The sequence below is a fragment of the Sus scrofa genome, chromosome 17 (genome assembly GCF_000003025.6).
Source record: "Sus scrofa isolate TJ Tabasco breed Duroc chromosome 17, Sscrofa11.1, whole genome shotgun sequence".
NCBI lineage: Eukaryota > Metazoa > Chordata > Mammalia > Artiodactyla > Suidae > Sus > Sus scrofa.
The window spans coordinates 14,942,918-14,965,596 of record NC_010459.5 but is presented as its reverse complement, the minus strand read 5'-3'; the positions used below and the strand labels follow the sequence as shown (position 1 = coordinate 14,965,596).

Below are 22,679 nucleotides of genomic sequence, written 5' to 3'. Positions count from 1 at the left end.
TTGTGAGGAGTGTTTTTATTACATATTCAGTTTCATTTTCATTTGTAGTGATTGGTCTGATTTAGTTTTGGCGGGCTGTATGTCTCTAGAAAGTTGTCCCCTTCTTCTGTGTTGTCAAATTTGTTGGCATATAATTGTTCATAGTATTCTCTTATGGTTTTTTGTACTTCTGCAGTATCCATTGAGATTTCTCCTTTTTCGTGCTTCATTTTGTTTATTTGAGCTCTTTTTCTCCTCTTCTTGGTGAGTCTGGCCAGAGGTGTGGCAATTTAGTTTACCCTTTCAAAGAACCAGCTCTTTGTTTTATTGATTTTTTTCAATTGCTTTTTGAATCTCTATTTTATTGAACTTTATGATTTCCTTCCTTCTGTGACTTTAGGTTTTGTTGGTTCTTCTTTTTCTAGACCTGCCTCAGTCTAGTGATGGCAAAAGCCCTTTTGATTTGCCACTTGCCCACTCCAAGGAGATGAACCGCATGATTCAAAGAAAAAATCATGATGTTTCTGCTGTTAAAAAAACTTCTAATGAGATCACACCAGTACAAGATTGGTCCAAGAAGCCGTGGCATGCAAGTAATGTCTGTGCTAAAGAAAGTAAAAGCATCAGACCCAAATTAGAAACTTGGAATTTTCAACCAAATAGTAACAGAACATCCAAAATATATTTAAAAGAAGAATTACAGCAAGATGTGCAAAGGTTTAAGAATGAGGTAGGCATGTTACACGTACAGTTCCAGGCTTTGGACAAGAAAAAAATCAACTGCAAAAAGGTTAAGCTTCATTTGTATTGACTTTTTTTAAATCATTATCAGTTTTCCAATCCATTCTGATTTTCCACTTATGAAGATAACTTCTGTATAAAACAAGGTCATCCAAATATGTACTTGAGTGGAAAGAAATTATTTCTGCCATCTAAATAACAGGAGTTCTGGAACCTATTTTCATGGATTTTTGTTCCTTAAACCCAAGTCTCTCTCTGTCAGTCTTCCATGTGACTGTGAAACTATTGTAGCAACCATGTGACCTTCTGAGCCAGAATAAGCACAAAAGAAGTTGCTTAAGAAATATAATAAGCTGGAGGTTTTTTCCCTTTAAAATGTTGTGGCTTAAAAATAAATTGCATTTCCATAGAATGAGAAGGAATCAGTGACTGAGAGAAGGGACATAAACATGTATTTCCACTAAATTAATCTCTTCCTTGTGCTTTAATGCATGCAAACTTATCTGCTTAACTTAGTCCCTCAGTACTTAGAATTCCCACATGGCCACTTTGAAATATTTTGAATAACAAATGCTTGTACCCTTACATGTTACATAATTACCACTTTCAGGTGTTTCTGTTGAGTCAGACCTTTACCTTATGTTGTTTCACAAAATACAGTAAGGTTTGCTACATTTTACTCCCATATGAATTTATCATATAGGTAGTGTAAACCCTCAGCAAAAAAATTCAGTGTTCATCTCCAAAAGAGAAAACTGAGTATTGAGTTACATTGAATTTTTTTTTCTTCCAGCAATAGATTTTTTTTTAATTTGTTTGGTTGTTCTTTTTTATAAGAGGTGCATTGAGTTTTGAAGATAGACAAACATAGAGATATTCTCCTTTAAAAAATAAAGGAGATGAGCCCTGCCCCAAGGAAGACATTAAATTATTTTGCCAAAGTCACACTTTTAACTTAGCTGATTAATTTGATGAGTTTATTTGGTAAATTATCAGATTTGATGTTACAGAATTATATCATCTCTTGCTGCTATGAAATGCTAGGGACTCTCCATTAGGGCCTTTGGGCAAATCATTTATCTTTCTTGGTTTTATTCCCATTATCAGTAAGTAGTGGGGCTAAAGTAGATAATTACTTCTGTACCCTCTAGCTGTCAGATTTTATGGTTATTGAATATGAAATTGGGAAGCATTACTCATTTTCCACAATTCCATACTGACTAAAAGTTCATCAGTTTCAGTCTTACTTGTGTTTTGGCAAACGTTGGTTCATGTATTTTGGTGAACATCATCACTCTTGATGTCCCCGGGACCCAAATAGAAAAGAATTGTGGGAGTTCCCGTCGTGGCGCAGTGGTTAACGAATCTGACTAGGAACCATGAGGTTGCGGGTTCGATCCCTGCCCTTGCTCAGTGGGTTAAGGATCGGCATTGCCGTGAGCTGTGGTGTAGGTTGCAGACGCGGCTCGGATCCCTCGTTGCTGTGGCTCTGGCATAGGCTGGCAGCTACAGCTCCGATTCGACCCCTAGCCTGGGAACCTCCATATTCCGAAGGAGCGGTCCTAGAAATAGCAAAAAGACAACAACAACAAAAAAGAATTGTAAAATGCATTGGAGGAAGCATAGATTTAATGTGGAAAGAAGAATGTTTCCTTTTTGTTCCCAAGTGGCACAGCCTCTAAATCTGGCTGATTCATAGAAGATCCAGGTGGGAACGACAGAAGAAGACAAATTCTGTGTCCTGGCCTTGTTATTTCTCTGTCTCTGCCAGTCAGATGGGGAAGACTGGATGTGACTGAGAAACATAACACAACCTTAGAAAGCTCTTTTTGAAATTTTGGAAATTCTATTTCTTTTCCTCAAACCAAACAAAATAGAATTTACAAAAGTTACCATGGCTTGTAATGAGAAAGTAAACATAAAAATATTTTTAGCAGTTAAAACTAGAGCATACTCTGAGGTGAATGACAAATAATGATGACAGAAAGTTCTTTATGGTGAATAAAGTAGTAACAGTCATCCTCAGTGTCAAACTTTCATGAAAGGTTGAGAAAGAAAAGAAGCAGCACAGAAGCAACATGATGGCAATATCAGAAAACAGACGTGGCGCTGATGATGACAGTGGATTAATGCAACAGAGAGAGAGAGGCAAAAGTAATCACCAGTGGTTTCCTACTGTGGAGAATGAAGATTCTGATAGGTAACTACCTATATCAGTATTTAACAGTAGGTTATTGTTATTTTCTTGTAAAACCCATTGTATTTGAATTAATGTTCATGATTGACAAATTTTATCCCTAATGTGACTTTTAATATTCTTGTGCCTTAGCCTTCATATTAAATTGTTTAACACTCCACCTTATTACAGTATTAGAGTATTCTGTATTGACTATATCCTGACCTTTTCCATGAGTTGTCTATTTAGAGACGTTTAATGTTACTGGTTAGCATCCTTTCATTTCAACTTGAAGACTCCTTTCAGTATTTCTTGTGAGGCAGGTCTAGTGGTGATAAACTCCATCAACTGTGGTTTGTCTGGGAAAATGAATCTCACCTTGATTTTTGAAAGATAGCTTTTCTGGATAGAGTATTCTTGATCGGCATTTTGTTTTCCTTTTAGCATGCTGCACATGCCATCCTACTCTCTTGAAATCCATTGAGGCATTTAGTGGGGTTCCCTTATAATTTAAAAGCTTCTTTGCTCTTACTGCCTTTAATATTCTTTGTCTTGGACTTGACAGTTTTATTGTAATGTCTCTTGGTGAAGGTTTCTTTATGTTGAGTTTGGTGATCTATGAGGTTTAGGAACTTGGCCGTCCAAATCTCTCCCCAGGTTTAGGAAGTCCTCAGCTATTTTTTTCTTTAGGTAAGTTTTCTGTCGCCTTCTCCCTATCTTTTCATCTGCCTGTCTTCACCTTTCTCCCTATCTTAACTGCATTAATTCAGGAAGTGTTGCTTTTGGTGGTACCTGGTAATTCACATAGGCTTTCTTGACAATTTTCATTCTTTTTTACTTTGTTCTCCTCTGATTGGATCAATTCAAAGTTCCTGTCTCTGAGCTCAGAGTTCCTTTCTTCTGCTTCGATTCTGCTGTCAGTGCTCTTGATTGTGTTTTGCCTTTTATTCATATTCTTTAGCCCCCAAATTTCCACTTGGTCCTTTTTAAACATTATTCTTTCTTTCTTTCTTTCTTTCCTTTTTTGTGTCATTTTAGGACTATACCTGTGGCATAAGGATGTTCCCAAGCGAGGGGTGTGATTGGAGCTGCAGCTGCCGGGCTATGCCACAGCCACAGCAACGCCAGATCCCAGCCACATCTACGAGCTACGCCACAGCTCACGGCAATGCCGGATCCTTGACCCACTGAGTGAGGCCAGGTGTTGAACCTTCAACCTCACGGTTCCTAGTCAGATTCATTTCCACCGTGCCACTGTGGGAACTCCTAATTATTATTATTTCTATCTCTTTGTTAACCTTTTCATTTCATTTATTATTTTCCTGATTTTGTTGAGTTGTCTTTCTGTGTTTTCTTTTAGCTCCCTGAGTTTCCTTAAAACTGCTCTTTTGGCTCTTTATCATGTAGAACGCAGATCTTCATGTCTTTGGGATTGGTTAGTGGGCCATTATTGTGATCCTTTGGTGGTATCATGCTTTCTTGATTTTTCAAGTTCCTGGAAGTTTTGCGCTGCTGTCTTTGCCTTTCAAGTAGCAGTCACCTCTCCTAGTCTTTAATAAATGCCCTCCCCAGTGTGTCCAACCTTGTGTTTTTTGCCCCAGTGGTGTGCTGGAACTTCTCTGCTGGAAACATGGATTTCCACCAAGGCTGTCTAATCTATGTAAAATGTTTCATGTGGGGCTTCCTGAAAGTGTCTAAGTGTGGCAGGAGCCAGTTCATGGGTCAGGCTGGGTCCAAGGCTGGAATGTGCTCTGTTTGTCTCTTACTCGCTATATAAGGTGGGCAGGACTCTTTCCAGGACCTTTGGTGTCTTCTGATAGATCCTGTAACTTCCACGAAGCCATTTTTGTCCATGGATGGATTCCCCATTTTGTGTGGCGGGGGAGCAGGATGAGGAACCTCTTTTTGTAGCCATGATGCCACTGTCACCCCAGAATGTGGATATTATAAAAGTAATTTTTCCACCTCAAGACATTTCCTTGATTGCTTTTTTCAGGTTATATGTGCCCTGTGCTATTTTTTAAAAATCGTTTAAATTGAGCATTATTATACTTGAAAACAAAAGAAAATATAGTATACATCTAAATATTACTCCCATGTCTGAATCATTTGTTTTAACCATTGAACTCCAGATTTTTAGTGTAACATTTGAGGTTCTTCAGAATGTCTTTCCAGACCCATCTCTCTACTTGTGTCCATGTATTTTGTGCTTTACCTTCCAGGTTCCTTGGAAACACCTAGATGTCATGTTCCTAATCGTTGTGCTCACATTCTAATCTCCAAGTAGAGAGCGTTTCTACCATTTCTTTTCCTCAGGATCTCCTCTGATTTCACCTCCTCTCTAAAACCTTCCTTACAATCCCTTACAACTCTTACATATCACATTGCATCAGAATTGTAAACTGTCTTTGAAGCAAGAGTTGTGTTTCCTTGAATATTGTTGGTACTTCATCGCAGGTTTTTTTTTTTTTTGAATTAATAAATTGCTTAAGGTGGATAAGAGTAGGAATTTTATTAAAAAATTTTTTTATTCTCTGTGGGTCAAATTATTAGAAAACATTGGCTTTAAAATGGATTTTTTTTAAAGCGGCAGTTCTGGCATGCATATGAAAGAAGTATGGAAAAATGAAAGAGAAAAATGGTCATCAGAAGAACCTGTGGTTCCACCAATATTTGAGAAGGCTGATTCACCACTGACTGTTGATTCTCTCCACGTGAATGATGGCAGACGCTTAAGTGAAAGAGATCAGGATGATGGCAGGTAAAATTGACAGATTCTTTATTTCTAGGTGAAAAAAAGATTAGCATTGACTACTTTTTCTAGGAATGGAATAGCATAATATAATATACAGGCCAAGGCAAGAGAATTCTCAACTATTTCACTTGAACACTGCTGAATGGCTAACTTGAGGACGAGGGCCTTTGACTGGAAGTAGTTGCAATGGCCCCACGGAAGCCACACTGGAGTGAATATGAGTAAACAGCTCCTTAGAGAATATTGACTGGGAAAAGGGGTAGAGAACCGTATGATAACTGAAGAGGAATGTGAGTTCACGGGCGTTTTCTTTCTTTTCTTATGTTAAGATGGGTCTTTTGTGGGTGTTTTGTATGTTGGAAATGATCTGGTAGAGGACATTTGCATTTGCCCCTGAGGAAGCGTACTGATGGTATGCCATTGCCTTTAAAGTAGTAGAGTAAACCAACTGTACACAGTCCTTCTGTTCATGTCGTTTAATGCTAAGGATTTGTTCACTGGATGTGAATGTAATACTCTTAAATAATTGAATATGCAGATGATTACTTAGAAGTTATATATATGTATTAAAATTATATAAGCATCAATATACAAACATCTAGGCCATCCTGAATAGGATTTAATCATTCCTTGATGATTCTAGATATTACAGGGTCCTCGATGGTATCATCATGCATTACTGTGATTTTGTGAGGTACTCTAAAACATCAGACTCTGTTAACTGCATAATTGTTTAGATTCTAGGGAATAAGGGACGATTTTGTTTAGATACAACAGACAAGTAAACTATGTAACAGTCTATTGCAGATGACTCCTTTTGGATTATAAAGTTCTAAATGACAAAAGCCGTGTTTCCTGTGCCAAAACTGTCTTTGACACATATCATTTGCTCAATAAAGATACAGTAAATGCGTGAATAAACAGCTCAATGGGTGAATGAATGCCCATTGATGAACTTCTTTTGAAAAAGTAAATCTTCATTGAAAGTAGATCTCTAGGAGTTCCTGTCATGGCGCAGTGTTTAACGAACCCAACTGGGAGCCATGAGGTTGCGGGTTCGATCCCTGGCCTAGCTCAGTGGGTTAAGGATCCGTCGTTGCTGTGAGCTGTGGGGTAAGTCACAGACGCAGCTCGGATCCTGTGTTGCTGTGGCTGTGGCATAGGCCGACGGCTACAGCTCTGATTAGACCCCTAGCCTGGCAACCTCAATATGCCGTGGGTGCGGCCTTAGAAAAGACAAAAAATAAAAAAATGTAAAAAATTAAATAAAGAAAGTAGATCTCTAATACTGCCTAGGTCTAAAGTCTTTATTTTTAAAAACATGAGCAAGATTCAGAAATGAGTTGTAATTATAGCTAGACATGGCATAATAATGTAGATTCATTTGCTATCATGTGACTTTAAAACACTTAAAAATAAATGTTACTGTCTCAGCCTGCTCTGAAACACAAGTGTTGAAGGTTTCCTGGGTTTGAAATCTGGGTCTGTTCCTAAAGAGCTCTTCGGGCTTGGGCAAGTTGCTTGGCCTCTCTGTGCCTCATTTTCTCTCCGTGTAAAGTACCCATTGTATCACCTCTCTCCCAGAATTGTTGTGAGGATTAAAATGCCTTTTAGACCTATAAAGGGCTTATAATAATGCATAGTAGTTGCTTAGTTAGTCCTTAAAAAATTAATACCGTGATTTTTAAAAGGGTTTCTTTCAGAAAAAGTCTTAAGTGATACTTTCCAAATAAGTGAGTGCCATAAAAGCTAGTTTTTATTTAAAATGACAGCGAAAACCCCTATTATCCGTCTTCCTATCACGTAATGCAAGTAATGTTCTTACTGTTTTTCTTTTGTCAGCTTGATCTAACATTAATGCTTTTGTTAATATTATTATTGGTATGTTTGCTTTGTCCTTAAATGTTACTGTTCATTTTATAGAAATCCCTTTTGTAGAATCTTTATTGCCAATGTGATGATTTTATATAAAAAATGACTTTAGGTATTCTTTGTATTTTAAGTATTTAATATTTGCCTGAAAAGAATGGTTTGTTATTTTTCAGGCCTATAAAGAAAACACCTAATGAAAAGAACAAGGTATCGTAAAAAATTAATTATAAAAAATATGATCCTGTAGTAAAAGGTAGTTGGTCAAATGTATGGTGGAGGGAGTTGCTGTGTGGTCCAGTGTGTTAAGGATCCAGTGTTGGTGCAGCTGTGGCATAGGATATAGCTGAGGCTCAGATGTGATACCTGGCCCAGGAACTTCCATATGCTATGCATGCAGCCACAAAAAAAAAAAAAAAAAGAAAGAAAAAAGAAAAAGGGTGTAGAGGAAAAGTAGAGAGGAGTTCATTTGCAGCCCAGCAGGTTAAGGACTCAGTATTTTTATGGCTACAGCTCTGGTTGCTGTTGTGGCATGGCTTTGATCCCTAGCCGGGAATTTCCACATGCTGTGGGCAGGATAGAAAAGGAAGAAAGAAAGAAAAAAGAAAAAATAGAAAAGCTTGCTTTGTTGCAGAGACTTTTGTTTTGAACAAACAGTTTAGGCATTCCTGTTGTGGCTCCGTGGGTTAAGGCCCCAACGCTGTCCCTGTGAGGATGCAGGTTCAGTCACTGGCCTTACCCAGTAGGTTAAGGATTCCAGCATTGCCACAAGGTGCAGCATAGGTTGCAGATGTGACTTGGATCCCTGTTGCCCTGGCTATGGCAGAGGCCTGCAGCTGCAGCTCCCATTTGACTCCTAGCCCGGGTACATCCATATGCTGTGGTGTGGCTGGAAAAGCAAACAAACAAACAAAAGTTTAGAAACCCTATTAATAAATGTATCCTTTTCATAAAAGTTATTTTAAAGAAGTATCTTATGTTTTTGCTTTCATAAAATATGGATATTTATCATCTCTGTACACCTATTATTTTTTTATAAATATTTGGGAGACTTTGTGAAAGATTATTATTTATTTGTAGGTCAAAGAGCAAATTAATTCTGTGGATGACCTTGAGGACTTAACTCAGTTCCCTGAAACGGCTTCCAAGGATCGTGAGTTGCTTTCCTCTAAATCTATGAATGCTATGTTGCTAATTGAACAACTTGGCACGGAGTGTAAAAGTAGGCCTGTTGTATACATAGAAAGCCTTTTTGTGTATAGTGTAGTAACACACACACAGCTTGTCTAGTACTGCGCATGGGCTACAGGTATGTTATTGTGCTGTCCGTCTCACAAAAATGATTTGTATTAATACATAATGAGTTATTATATGCTCTCAGGCAAAGGGCTGTGATAATTCCCACTCACTGCGCTTTTGTGATTCTCCTTTTCTCCTGGGCCTTCACCCAAGGTCCGGTTATCATTTCCCTCCTAGAATACTGAAGTACATGACTTCCGTCATTTCCCTCCTAGAATATTTGGGTAACCTGAGAACTTTTTTCCTTGCCAGTCCATCTCCTGAAACCTTGGTCTCTACTGTAACCATAATTATTATGTATTTTGAAAATGTTGGTTTTGTCATGGTACCCCCTTGCTTAAAATCCAGTTGCTGCTTCTCTTTGCTGTCTGGTTAAAGCCACAATCCTTTAACTTTATCTTGTGCCCGTTTTATACCCTTCTTTCCGCATGAATTTTAGAATCAGCTTGTCTGTTTCCTTAAGAATCATCTGCTCATCTATTGGAAATTAGTTTCGGATTATGTTGAATTGACAGATTCATTTGGGGGAGAATTGACTTCTTAACAGTGTTGAATTTTCAACCCTTGAACATTTTTTTCTCCATTTATAGTGATCTTCCTTGATTTTCTCAGGAATATTTTGTAGTTTTTAGTGTACAGATTTTTTCCATCTTTTATGAGAGTAACTGGATTTGTTTTTTCTCAGTGCAGTTGTAATTAGTATATTTTAAACTTTAATTTCTGCGTGTTTATTCTGATTATAGAATTAGAGTTGGTTTCTGTGCATGGATTCTGAGTGCTCCAACTTTAGTGAACTCATGCATTATAAGTCCTAGTGGATTTTTGTAGATTCTCTCAGATTTTCTAAGTAAGCAAAGGTCGTCAAGGTTTTTCATTCGTAAACTACTATCTGACTAAAGATAGTTCATATTTAAGACTTGCAGCCAGCACATTCTCTGTCCAGCTAATCAGCGCTGCCATTGAGCCATGAGTACATAACCACAAACAACAGGTAAATTAGTGGACATGGCTGCAGTTCAGAACTTTATTTACCGAAGCAAGCAGCCTGGCCCACAAGGTGGAATTAACTAACTCCTATTATGTAGCCATGTTGCCTGCTGCTTAGCAGACTGTTTTACTTCTTCATTTCCCCTCCAGTGCCTTCTGTGTCTTCATTTTGATCCATTGCACTGGCCAGAAATTCTAATATTGTGCTGAATAGGAGTAGAAGGAGCTCTTCCTGTCTTGTTCCTTAACTCCTGGGAAGATCATTCAGTTTTTCATCATTACATATGATGTAAACTGTGGGATTGTGGTAGATCTTTATCAAATAGAAGTTCCCTTGTATTCCCAGTTTGATGGAGGGTGTTTATCAGGAAAGGAAGTTGAGTTTTGTCACCTGCCTCTTTTATCTACTGTTATGGTCCTAGGATGCTTCTTTTTTAGTTGGTTCATATGGTGATTAACATTAATAGATTTTTAAATGTTAAAGCAACCCTGCATTCTTAGGCTATACCTAATCTGGTCATGATAAATTATCCTTTTAATGTATTTTCAGGTTTAATTTGGGGATTTTTGGGGTTTTTTTGTTTGTTTGTTTTTGTTTTGGTCTTTATTAAGTGCTGCGCCCATGCCATATGGCAGGTCCAGGCTAGGGGTCAAAGCAGAACTCCAGTGCAGGCCTATATACCACAGCCACAGCAACGTGAGATCTGACTGACTTCCACAACCTGTGTGTCAGCTTGCAGCAATGGTGGATCCTTAACCCACTGAGTAAGACCAGGGATCAAACCCACATCCTCATAAGATATTTTTCTCATTCTTAACCCACTGAACCACAATGAGAATTCCTGCTTATTTTTAATTTAGAATGTTTACCTCCATTTTCATGACATAGTTTTCTTTCTTCTAATACCCTTGTCCGCTTTTGTTTTCAGAATAATGCTAGTTTTATAGAACGTATTGGAACATATTTCTCATCTTCATTTTTTGAGGGGAGTTTATGTGGAATTAGTTTTTTTTTTTTTTCTTTCTTTATTTTGCACATGGAAGTTCCCAGGCTCAGGGCAATGCTGGATCCTTAACCCACCGAGTGAGGCCAGGGATCAAACCTGCATCCTCATGGATACTAGTTAAATTTGCTACCACTGAGCCACAACAGGAATTCCTGGAATTGTTATTTCTTACTCAAATGTATGTTAGAATTCATCAGTGTAGCTATTTGGACTTGGAATTTTCCTTGTGGAAAGGACTTCAACTAGGACTTTCATTTGTGTTTTAGATTCAGGGCTCTTTAGCTTATTTTTTTCTTCCTCCCTCTTCCTTCCTTCCTTCCTTCCTTCCTTCCTTCCTTCCTTCCTTCCTTCCTTCCTTCCTTCCTTCCTTCTTTCTTTCTTTCTTTCTTTCTTTCTTTCTTTCTTTCTTTCTTTCTTTCTTTCTTTCTTTCTTTCTTTCTCTCTCCTTTTAGGCCCCCACCCAGGGCTTATGGAAGTTCCCAGGCCAAGGGGTTGAGTCAGAGCCACAGATACCAGACTTTGCCACAACCATAGCAACCCTGGATCTGAGCCACATCTGCAGCTGACAGCAGCGCCAGATCCTTAACCCACTGAGCAAGGCCATGGATCAAACCTGTTCGTCATGGATACTATTCGGTTTCTAACCCACTGAGCAAAAATGGGGACTCCTATTTTTTCTTTCTTGATTGAGCATTGGTAATTTCTCTCTTTCAAGCAATTTACTCACGTCATCTGAGTTTTCAGTTTTATTTACATAATGTTTATAATATTACCCTGTCATTCCATTGCTATTTGTAGAATCTGTAGCAATATCATATTAGCCATTTTGGAAATTGTTAATTTGTGCATTCTCTCACTTTTTTTTTCCCCTCACCAGCCCGGCTTGATGTTTATCACTTTTATTCATCCCCTGAAAACATGTGGTTGCATTGATTTTCCACATTGTTTTATTTGTTTTCTTTCTCATTGATGTTTATCTTTGATCGTTATGATTTCCTTTCTTCTGCCTTCTTGGGTTTGCTTTGCTTTTTTTCTGATTTTGCATGGTCGAGGTGAAGGTCATTGATTTGAGACTTTTCTTCCTTTGTAATATAGACAAGCAGTACTATAAATTCTTATGTAAGTAAGCAGCATTTCCTAAATTGTAGTATGATATGTTTTCATTTTCGTTCAGTTTAAAATACTTTGCAATTCCTCTTTTCATTGCCTCTTTGACTCGAGGGTTATTTAGGTGTGTGTTATTTAGTTTCCGAATATTTGAGTATTTTCCAGAGATAGGTTTGTTCTTGATTTACAGTTTGATTACTTGGTAGTTAGAGAACATACTTAGTATGATTTCGATCCTTTTACCTTACTCCTTTTGTTAAGATTTATTTTTACGACCTAGAATAGAGTCCTTTTTGGTAAGTGTTGCATAGCCACTTTTAAAGAATATTGATGTTCAAGTCTAATATCTGTGTGCTGATTTTCTGCCTGTCCTTTCTCTCACTTAATTGAGTGAGGGGTAATGAAATCTCAGACTATGATTGTGAATTTGTCTGTTTCTCTTTGCAGTTCTCTCAATTTTTGCTTCGGTTTTTTTTTTAATTATTTTCATGTATTTTTTATCAATTAATTCACTTTTTGGCCCTGCCTGTGGCATAAGGAAGTTCCCAGGCCAAGGATAGAACCCACATCACAGCAGCAACCCAAGTCACTGCAGTGACAATCCCAGGTCCTTAACCCAGTGCACTGCCAGGGAACTCCCTCTCCTCTCATGTTCTGACCTAAGATCTCCATCTGCTTTGCTTTCACCAAACTCTCAGCATCATCCCTTCCACTTAGGGAGCCTGGTGGCCTCCACTTCAGTTCCTTCTCCCTGTGTCATGACCTGGAAATTCTCTCAAGGCAGTGAGATGGGGTGTTCTTTGGGCTAAGTTCATGTGTTTTCAGGGATCATTGTCCTTCATTGCCTGAAGCCCTTTGTCTTGAATATCATTTTTAGTGTATTCTGTTTGTTTTGCTTTTGCTTATTTCAGGTCGGAGGGGAACTTGGTACCTGTTCCTCTGGCTAGAATCAGATTGCAGGAGCATGTGGGCATGTGCTGCAGACTGTCTGCAGTGTGCTTCTTCCTCCTTTGCTCCGTGCTTCTTGCTCAGCCTTCTTGTCTCAGTGTAGCCATCTCTTCCTTGGGGAAATCTTCCCTGACCTAGTCTACATCAGGTTCTGTGATATGAGCCTAGACCTCTCTTGTCTTATAGGACCTATCTGCATTTATCGTTATGTGTCTTTCTCTTCTACTAGACTTTAAGCTAAATAAGAGCCAGTCATCTTATCTGTTTTAACTGCTGAGCTTCATAGCCTGCCTTCCACGTCATAGATACTCGGTATGTATTTGTTCAAGGTACAGATGAGTGAATGTACAAAGTCCTTTATCTACAAAAATTACTCATATATTTTATTTCTCTTTTTCTTTTCTTCTGAATGCAGATTCTGTTAGCTTATTGAAAAATCAGGAGTTTGCAGGCAGATCCAAGGCACCGCAGTTGCAGGTAACAAACCTACATGTTTGCACCGCTGAGACACTGCCAATCCCTTTGAGCCCCAGCGGGAACTCCAACAAAGTAACATTCTTGATTCAAATCCCTGTGTGCATTTTGGTTTTTTGTTTGTTTGTTCTGCTTTGTTGGGGCTGCCCCTACCACATGCAAAAGTTCCTGGGCCAGGGACTGAACCCACACCACGGCAGTGACCCTAGCCATTTCATATCTATTACTATTTAAAACATTTTAAAGAGGCATTAAAGTTATTGCAGCAGCAAATAATCTCATGATTTTCTAGAAGCGCTCTATAAATTTTACCTGATTGACCATTCGTGTACTCGCCGTTAGTGAAACATAAGGCTTATTTTGTGTTTATATATTTATACCACAGAAGTAGTTGTGGTCTAGTGTAGAGGACTCATAGTAGAAACAGAAGACCTGGGGGACATCCTGCAGCTTGCTCATATGTTTAAGTTCTTCATTCCAGAGTTGTCATAGTGAGTTAACTGCTGTTGATAGAAGTTCTTAGCATGGTGACTAGATTTGTCAGTTGTCAGTGGATGTAACTCCTGTTAACTGTAAAAATATTAGGAAAGTGGAGTATTTAGGAAACTTTCTCTGGAAAAAATGTTTGGGAAATTCAGTCTGTTCAAACTATGTACAGAGCTAATGCTCTCCCTGTGGGGTGGCTGTATAGCTGAGATGCCAGATGGAATTCTTCAATGTAGTCAGATGTATTCATCTTTTCTTTTAAGCCTTTTGGGTTTCTTGTAATTCAGAGAAAGGCCTTTCTAATTCTGAGCTTTTTAAAAATTCTCTTTGGTTTCTTTTTTATTCTCTTGGATTCATTGTCTTCAGTCATTTTTTTTTTAATTTGGGGAGATTCCTGCTGTGTAAAGTTTGAGGGATGTACCCCACTTTCATTTTTTCCTGTTGGATATCCATTTACTGCAATCTTCTCATTGTATAAATATATAGTCTAGTCTTTCATTTCAGAGGAAATCAGGTGTCAATTTGAGTACTTTTGAGTCCCAGCTAAACGTCTCCTTTGTTTTACTTAGGAGCTGAGAGTCTCGAGAAAGCAAAAAAACTGTTGTCTGAAAACCACATGTCACAGAATGAAATTGCCATGTTAAAACAGAAAATAGAGGTAATAAAAAATCATAGCCAGGAAATGGGAAAGAAATGTTTTAGGGACATTAAAATTGCAAAAAAAAGTTTGCTAAACTTCAAGAGAGAGTAAAACTTGAAGACATATTAACAAAAACAATCTTGGAATGCAGTAGACGGCTTAATGTTCTGACAGCTGAGAATACAAGGCTGAAGTCTGAACTGGACAATGAAAGACAAAATAAAGAAAGACCGGAAAGGCAAGTTGAATCATCCCACTCTGGATTGGCTGCTGCCACACATGATCAAGAACAAAGTCAGACATCGGAAAGAGACCTGGAGCTTGCCTTCCAGAGAGCAGAAGATAAGTGCTTCCCCTTCCAAGATGAAATAAATTTGGATGTGTCTAACCTGAAAGATAGCAAGATGCATTCCCAGCAACTGTCTACAACTGAAGGAAAATCCAATAGCCTAGAAACCGAGCTCCATCACAGGAGAGATGCTCTCGGAGAAAAGTCTTTGGTGTTTGAACCTGTACCTGTACAGAGAGACCTAAGCCAAGCACAGTGTCAGAAGAAGGAAATTGCACACATGCCTCCAAGTGAACAAGGCAAAGTGAAGAAGTACATGGGCGAGCAGCAAGAGTCCTTGAAGGAGAGATCATCCCAACTAGAGAGTGAAAACCTGTTGCTGCGACAGCAGCTGGATGACTTGCAAAAGGAAGTCGACAGCAAGGAGAAAATGGTAAATAATCTCCAGGACCAGTGTCTGGATAGTATCAAAAAACTCCAAGCTGAAAGTGAAAAACCACATCTGATGCTGAAGGAAAGAAACAAGGAGTTACCCGAGGAATGCAGTCACCTGAAAGAGAGGAGGAATCAGTATGAGAATGAGAAAACGGAAAGAGAAGTAAGTATCCAGAAAGAAAGAGAATTGTCAGACTTCCTGAGGGAAAATTCAGAGTAATATTTGATGATGGCCACATTTGACTCTAGCTGAATATAAGAAATAATATAGGTTTATATAGGCTATATAGACATTTTATATATATATGTATATGTGTGTGTGTGTATATATATGTATAAAATATATTTAGGCTGTAAATCAGCCTAAGAGCATAGCTTGTATCCAGCAAACAAAAATTAGACCTGAGAGTGCTTGATGCTGAGTAAAGACAAGATGTCACCTAAGAAATTTTAAGAGATTAAGTTATAAATTGTTAATAGATAGAGACAGATATTAATTTATTCTTACACTGCTGGGATGATCATTTCAATCTTTATTGTCACTCATTGTAATACCTTGGTGGAAAAGATAAATGCAATGCTCATACCTAGTATGAGTATTTTGATACTAATATTCATTTGGGTGGACGACCTTGACAGCCCCATCCAGATTCCCAGATGGACTGATGTGTAGGTGCTGTACCTCATAGTGCTTTTTTCCTTCAGTAGGTTTTCATACCTTTTTCATTGGTACAGTGTTATTCATGTTCATTTGAATTAAATTTGGAAATAGTTCAGTCTCAAATCATGTGTTCTTATAACCTCTCTACTCTTTAAAGGCATCCGCTTTTCATTAAATCATCATTTGGGACAAATGTGGTGCGTTTTAACAAAACTGCATTTGATTTCATCTTCCCACTGCTACTGATAATTTACTTTGAACATTTGTACCAATGATTTGCTCAAATTCTCATTTTATGGCTCAATTACTATTATTCGGCTATGAGTTTGTCCAACAGAGAGAACTGTAGCTCTCTGATTGATTACCTTTGCCTTGGATTCCTATCCTCAGAGTAATGAGAGGTGGCAGGATTCGTGAGAGGCTGGAATAGAGCCGGCTGGGGGGAGGGCTGTAGGGGCTGTAGTCAGGGAGGCAGATGGAGGCCCGGTTATCAAAGGGCCCTGAAGTCCATGGGCATGACCTCATTTGAGCACCAAATTGAATCTGTGAGGAACTCTGGTTTGGTTTGGTTTGGTTTGGTTTAGTTTGAGTTTTACTGAAGTATATTTACGGTGAGAACTCTGAAGTTAATGGAATCAAGGAGGGAAAATGTTCAACAAAGTGGAATTTACCACTACCTCTTAGGACTGCACACCTATTTTTTTTTTTCCTCTTTTTTTTTTTTTTTTTTTTTTTTTTTTTGAGGTGGGCTGTACCCTCTGCTTGGGGAAGTTCCTGGGCAAGGGATCCAGCACACACCACAGCAGTGATCCAAGCCACTACAGTGACAATACTGGATCCTTAAAACACTGGGCCCAAGAGAATGCCTTTATTCTTTTTTATTCTTTCTTTTTTTTTTTTCACCTCCATTTCTTTATGAGACTTCAGGAGTTAGTAGAGCTCTGCAAATTCATTGGTGGGGTTGGGGGAGTGGGTAGCAGGCCTGAATCTGTCCTCTAATAACTTAACATCGATAAGGCAGGAGGGTAACATCTGCTGTAACTTTAACCAAATTCAGTGAGCTGGAAGGTGTGCATGTGAAGGAAAGGAGAAGGCAAATTGATGTCTGTGGGGATAGTTTTCAAAGTACATGTATTGGAGTTTACTGTTACTAATGTAACTAATAATAAGGTGATTTATAAAACCAGTGACAGAGTATCTTACTAGGTGGTTGTGGGACAACTTCAACAAGAACTGGCTGATTCTCTAACAAAGCAGTCCCTGTCTGAGGCTTTATTGGAGCTGATGTCGCCTGATCATGCTAAATTAGAGGATGAGACACAGGATTTAAAGAAGAAGCTACGTCAAATCACAAGTCGAGTATGTATGAGATTGTTAAATGTTAATGAAGACATAAAATGCTTTAGGATACTAATTCCCATGGACAGCTTTCTTTTGTATTTTCGTTACAATTATTTTATTTCAATTTTATTATCTTAATTACACACATTTCTTAAACACTGCTTTTTATTCTGCTCTTTGTATGCTATATTTTTCTTATTCTGTTTCCCCTTTGGAAAGTAGACAGTGATGCACACTCCTCAGAGAAGTTGAGAGACTTTGCTTTTTCTGTTAAACAGTACTTTTTAGTGATATCTCTACAACGATGATCAGACAAGCCAGATAAAATCAGAGGAGAATGTTTAATGGCATGATTGGAAAAAATTGTAATTTCTTACCTTCACTTTGGTGAAGGGTATGGCATCTGTGTATATTTATTTTGTTGATTTCAGATTAACTTGAGCAGAGAGGTCATTCTACAAACCAGTTGAAATTAGGCTTTGCCTTTCTTTTCTTTTCAATTTAGCTCTGTTTTTGAAATAGGGAGATATTCAGATCTTGTGTGGCATGTGCTCCCAAAAGAGAGAATTAAGAAAATTATCTAGATCCTGCCATTGGATTTTTTTAAAAACTTCAGAGACATAATTCATGTATCTATAATTCACCCATCTAAATTGTATATTTTGGTATTTCCTATTTTAGAGGGTTATGCTACTATCACAACAATCAAATTTAGCATGTTTCCATCACCCCAAAAAGAAGCCCTGCATCCCTTAGCGATCACCCACAGCTCCCCACCTCCCTCAGCACCAAGCAGGTACCAGGCTAATTTCTCCACAGATGTGCCCATTCCGGGTGTTGCATATAACTGGAATCACATGGTATGTGGTCCTTCATGATTAGTTTTTTGCATTTGACATAAAGTTTTCAAAGTTTTACCATGTTACGGACCATTATCAGCACTTCCGTTTCATTCATTGTTGAGCAATACTCTGTTATATAGTTAAAACATTGATCCCTTCATCCGTTGATGGGCCTTTGTGTGCTTCCACTTTGGGGCTATAAAGAATGCCACTGTAAACATTCATTTTCAAGTTAGGGTGTGGACCTGTGTGGATAATTTCCCTGCTGTTGGATTTTATCCTCTCAGTGAACTGGCTGATTTCACCTGTTCCTGGCCTTTCCTTGTGCTGTCCTTTCTGTCTTTTAAGTTTCTTTTCCTCTCGCCTAGTCCTCCATTTGTGTGGACCTGCTCCCAGTCTCTCCTTCTGCAGAAAGCTTGTTTTTTCCATCGTTCACCCTGTCCTCTTCGCCCTTGTCATCTGCTCTGTGCAGGACAATTTAGCCTTTCATGTCACACTGCTTTAATGTGTTGTCATGAGTGATAATCTTGTCTTAGTATACATTTGTCTTTCAGGGAATGTTACAGGATATGCATGGCACCTGTCCTTGCATAAATTGAACATATTTTATCCTAACAGTTATTAGGATAAAGTACTTAATGCCATACCAATAATTCCTTCTTAGAGATAAGATATAATGAAACTTTTGTTAAATTTTTTTAAGCATGAAATATAAAATCAAAAGCACTTAATCTAATAGAGAAGAATTGCTCAATTAAATGCTAATTTTTCTCCCTCACTATGAAAGAAAAATTCTAATTTGCTTTCCTTCATTATGCAGCCCAAACTGGGATTTACAGATTGAGAGAATTTCACCATTGTAATGCTCTGGGGGTAGCAATTCTGATTTTGAACTCCACCAATTGTACAGCTCTGGGGGTGGCAATTCTGATTTTGATAGGCCATAACCTTAATTTTCTCACCTGAGTACTTGCTAGAGCAGCCGGACATAAACAGTTGCTGGGAATAAATTGGTTCAGAACTTTGGGAAATATCCATGCCAATGAATTAACGTTTCCTCTAACAGTCATGTACTATCAGTCAGTACTACTCAATCAAGATGCTCTTTGCATCGTAGTCCTTGGTCACTGACCAGTGAGTAGGACAGAGAGGAAGTAAGTTATAAATTATTATAAGTGGAAAAAAATAGTAGTGGGTTGGTGGAATTAGTGTAAGTTTTTGAAGTTCTGGGCATCTGCTCTGGGCCTCAGGCTCCCCAGTGTCTGCCACTTTGAATGGTGTGAAGGGGGATTTCCACGTGACTTGTGGAGAAGACCGTGTCCATTGGCATGCTCTCTGCCGAAACATTAAATTGTTTAGAACATACACCAGAGCAACAGTTGTGATGCTGATTGCAAACACTTAGCACTTCCTATGTGCCACCTGCTCTTCTAAGGACATGATGTGTATTCCCCAGTTTAAGCTTCCCAACATCCCAGTGAGGTAAATGCTATTATTATGTCCATTTTACGGATGGAGAAACTGAGACAGAAAATGTAAGTGGTATGCTCAAGGGCACACGGCTAATAATGGGTGGGGTTGGGACTGAGAACCACACATCCTGGCTGCTGTGTAGATACTGTCTCTCTAACTAGTCCACAAGACTTTCATAATGCCTGGACTGGCCATGGTCACTCACATATGTGGATATTTAATGTTGTAGTTGATATGGAACTTGGAAGACCAAAATATAATTGTTTACTCTAAGGTAATTCTGTCTTCTCCCCCTTTGGCCAGTTTATCAGTGAGTATATGCATTTGATAAAATATAATTTAAAGCATGAATAATGTTGTGTTTTAGTACTAGAGGAGAGGTCAGTAACTTGTAAAGGACCAGATGGCAAATATTTCAGGCTTTGTGGGCCATAGGGTCTCTGTCATAACAGTTCAGCTCCATTCTTATGGCACAAAAAAGGAGTCATAAAAGACAGAAATGGGTGAAGGTGTATTTGTAGGTAAAACACAACTTCGTTTTCTTTATTTTAGTTGCAAGAAGCACAAGAACTACATATAGAGGCCGTGAAGTCTACCGAGAAGATGAAGGATCACATGCAAAAGTACAGTAGAGCAGCACAGAGAATAACTTGAGTATAAGTATAAAGCAGATAAGCAGTATAGTATAAGAATTATATCAGGAATGATAATAAAGAATGCATCATTGTGAAGCTGGGTAAAAAATTCAGTTTTGGGGTGTTTTGGAATGCAATGTACTTCCCCATTATTTCTGAATTTTTCACATTATCCACAAAACACAACTTGAAAATTGGCACGATTGCCAAATCATCTACTTTTCAAAACTTTAGAACTTATATAAATGACTCTGTAGATGTTGGTTTACAAATTGTGAGGTATTTTTAAAATCTATGTGTGCAAATAATTATTGTAAAATACCCATTTTAGCCTTGAAATTGAATCTGCCAACTTAAAAGTGACGAACAAAAAGCACGTGGGCGAAATTGAACAGCTTCATAGAAACCCGCCAAGTGCAAGTGTGGTAAGTCAGTCTTCTAATTCCTGTCATACTGAAAAGGAATTTTAATTGTTTTACTAGTAGTATATAAGGATATTTTATAAAATAGGAACTGTCTTATTGATAAAATGTATTTATTGGATTTACATTGATGCTCCTTGCTACTATAGCATAATTTCTCTCTATCGAGGACATTAACTGAATTCAGAAAGTTAGTGATTTTTGTACTAAGATTTTAAATAAAAAATTGTGCCGGAGCTCCCTTTGTGGCTCATCAGGTGAAGAACCTAACTAGTATCCATGAGGATGCAGCCTTGATCAGCGGGTGAAGGATCTGGTGTTGCCATGATCTCTACTGTAGGTCTCAGCTGCAGCTCTGCTGTACCCCCTAGCCTGGGAACTTCCATATGCCACAGGGGTAGTCATTAAAAAACAAACAAGCAAAACAGTATAGAAAGGTTTAGGACTGAACCCCAAGGGTTACTGTCATTTAGACAGGAAGTGGGCTTAGAGAAGCATGGTTTTAGCTTATCAGTTGCTGCAAGAAAAGTAAAGCAGGATCAAAGAGTAAAGGAAAAGGTCATTGATGACACTCAAAAAAATGGTTGGTGAAATTGCAAGGCTGACAGTCAGATTTTCCTAATTAACTCGGAATTCAGAATTCTCTTTTGGCCCAGCAATTTAAGGATCCACTGTTGTCACTGCAGTGGCTTGGGTTGCTTCTGTGGTGTGGGTTTGATCCCTGATCTGGGAACTTTGCCGTCCCAGGGGCACAGCCAAAAAAAATCCTGTTTTAGGGTAAAAGAAGAGAATAATTGATGAAAACCTAATTTGCGAATGAGACCATTCATTAAAGAATGTTAAAATCCAACGGAAGGGAGAAATTTAAAAAGCTACAAGAAGGAGTTCCTGACGTGGCACAGTGGTGAACGAATCTGACTAGGAACCATGAGGTTAAGGGTTCGATCCCTGCCCTTGCTCAGTGGTTGACGATCCTCCGGCGTTGCCGTGAGCTGTGGTGTAGGTTGCAGACGTGGCTCGGATCCAGCGTTGCTGTGGCTCTGGCGTAGGCTGGTGGCTACAGCTCCGATCAGACCCCTAGCCTGGGACCTCCATATGTCGCAGGAGAGGCCCAAGAAATGGCAAAAAGACAAAAAAAAATAAAATAAAATAAAATAAAAAATAAAAAGCTGCAAGAATCAAGGAAGAGTTATATTTTTATATACTGTATAGGAAAGACTTAAACTTTAAAGAGAAAAATAGCTAATGAAAAAAGGAAGGGAGTTTTCTTGTGGTGTAGCGGGTTAAGGATCCTTCATTGTCACTGCAGCAGCTTGGGTCACAGCTGTGGCTCAGTTTTGATCCCTGGCCCAGGAACTTCCATGTGCTGCAGGCCCAGCCCCACCCCACCCCCCAAAAAAAGAAAGAAAAGAAGAAACTGAAACTTACGCAAGAAGGCCTATGGATAATGTATCTAATCCCATGGCCATGTGATCATAAAACAAAATGTAATGGGAATTGAGTGGAAATTCTTCAGAGATGATTTTAGTAAGATGTGATGAACAAAACCTGGAGTATTATGAACTATGGATGAAAATGTTGCTAGGGCATTTTTAGAAACCGAATTCTAAATATAACCACTCTTTGAAAAAGATTTTTATCAACTTTAGTCTTTTGTGTGTCAAAACCTCTGTTTTTAACACATAAATTTTGGCAATTTCAGTTCCAGAAAAAATGAAGAAATCATGAAAATGAAAAATCAGTTAAGTTGTTTTAACAAAAGCCATTATTTATGAATTCTGTACTTATGACATCAAGTTTATGAACTACGGTTCACTGTAAACACTTATGACTCATGGACTCATAAGAAATATATATGTCTATATAAATACACATATATGTTATGTAGGTATGTATAACATATATACACATGTCTGTCTAGCATATATGGTATGTGATGTAATGTGTGTATAAATATACTTATATATAATATAAAATATATGTATTTTTTCAGACAATCTCCTGGCATATGGAAGTGTCCGGGCCAGGGATCCAATCAAGCTGCAACGGTGAACTACACAACAGACACAGTAACACTAGATCCTTAACCCATTGTACCAGGCAGATCAAACCC

The 22,679-nt window shown here is 38.3% G+C and overlaps 1 protein-coding gene across 1 annotated transcript in view; it reads left to right on the top strand.

The window, feature by feature from the left end:
- The window catches only part of LOC100513319 (ankyrin repeat domain-containing protein 26-like), a 47,616-nt gene that overhangs the window by 6,870 nt on the left and 18,067 nt on the right, over positions 1–22,679 (top strand). The window contains 10 exon segments of the mRNA XM_021077547.1: positions 405–709; positions 2,766–2,920; positions 5,484–5,657; positions 7,697–7,730; positions 8,601–8,673; positions 14,398–14,541; positions 14,544–15,355; positions 17,060–17,212; positions 20,062–20,132; positions 20,476–20,569. Coding sequence (XP_020933206.1) covers positions 405–709; positions 2,766–2,920; positions 5,484–5,657; positions 7,697–7,730; positions 8,601–8,673; positions 14,398–14,541; positions 14,544–15,355; positions 17,060–17,212; positions 20,062–20,132; positions 20,476–20,569 — 2,015 coding nt within the window.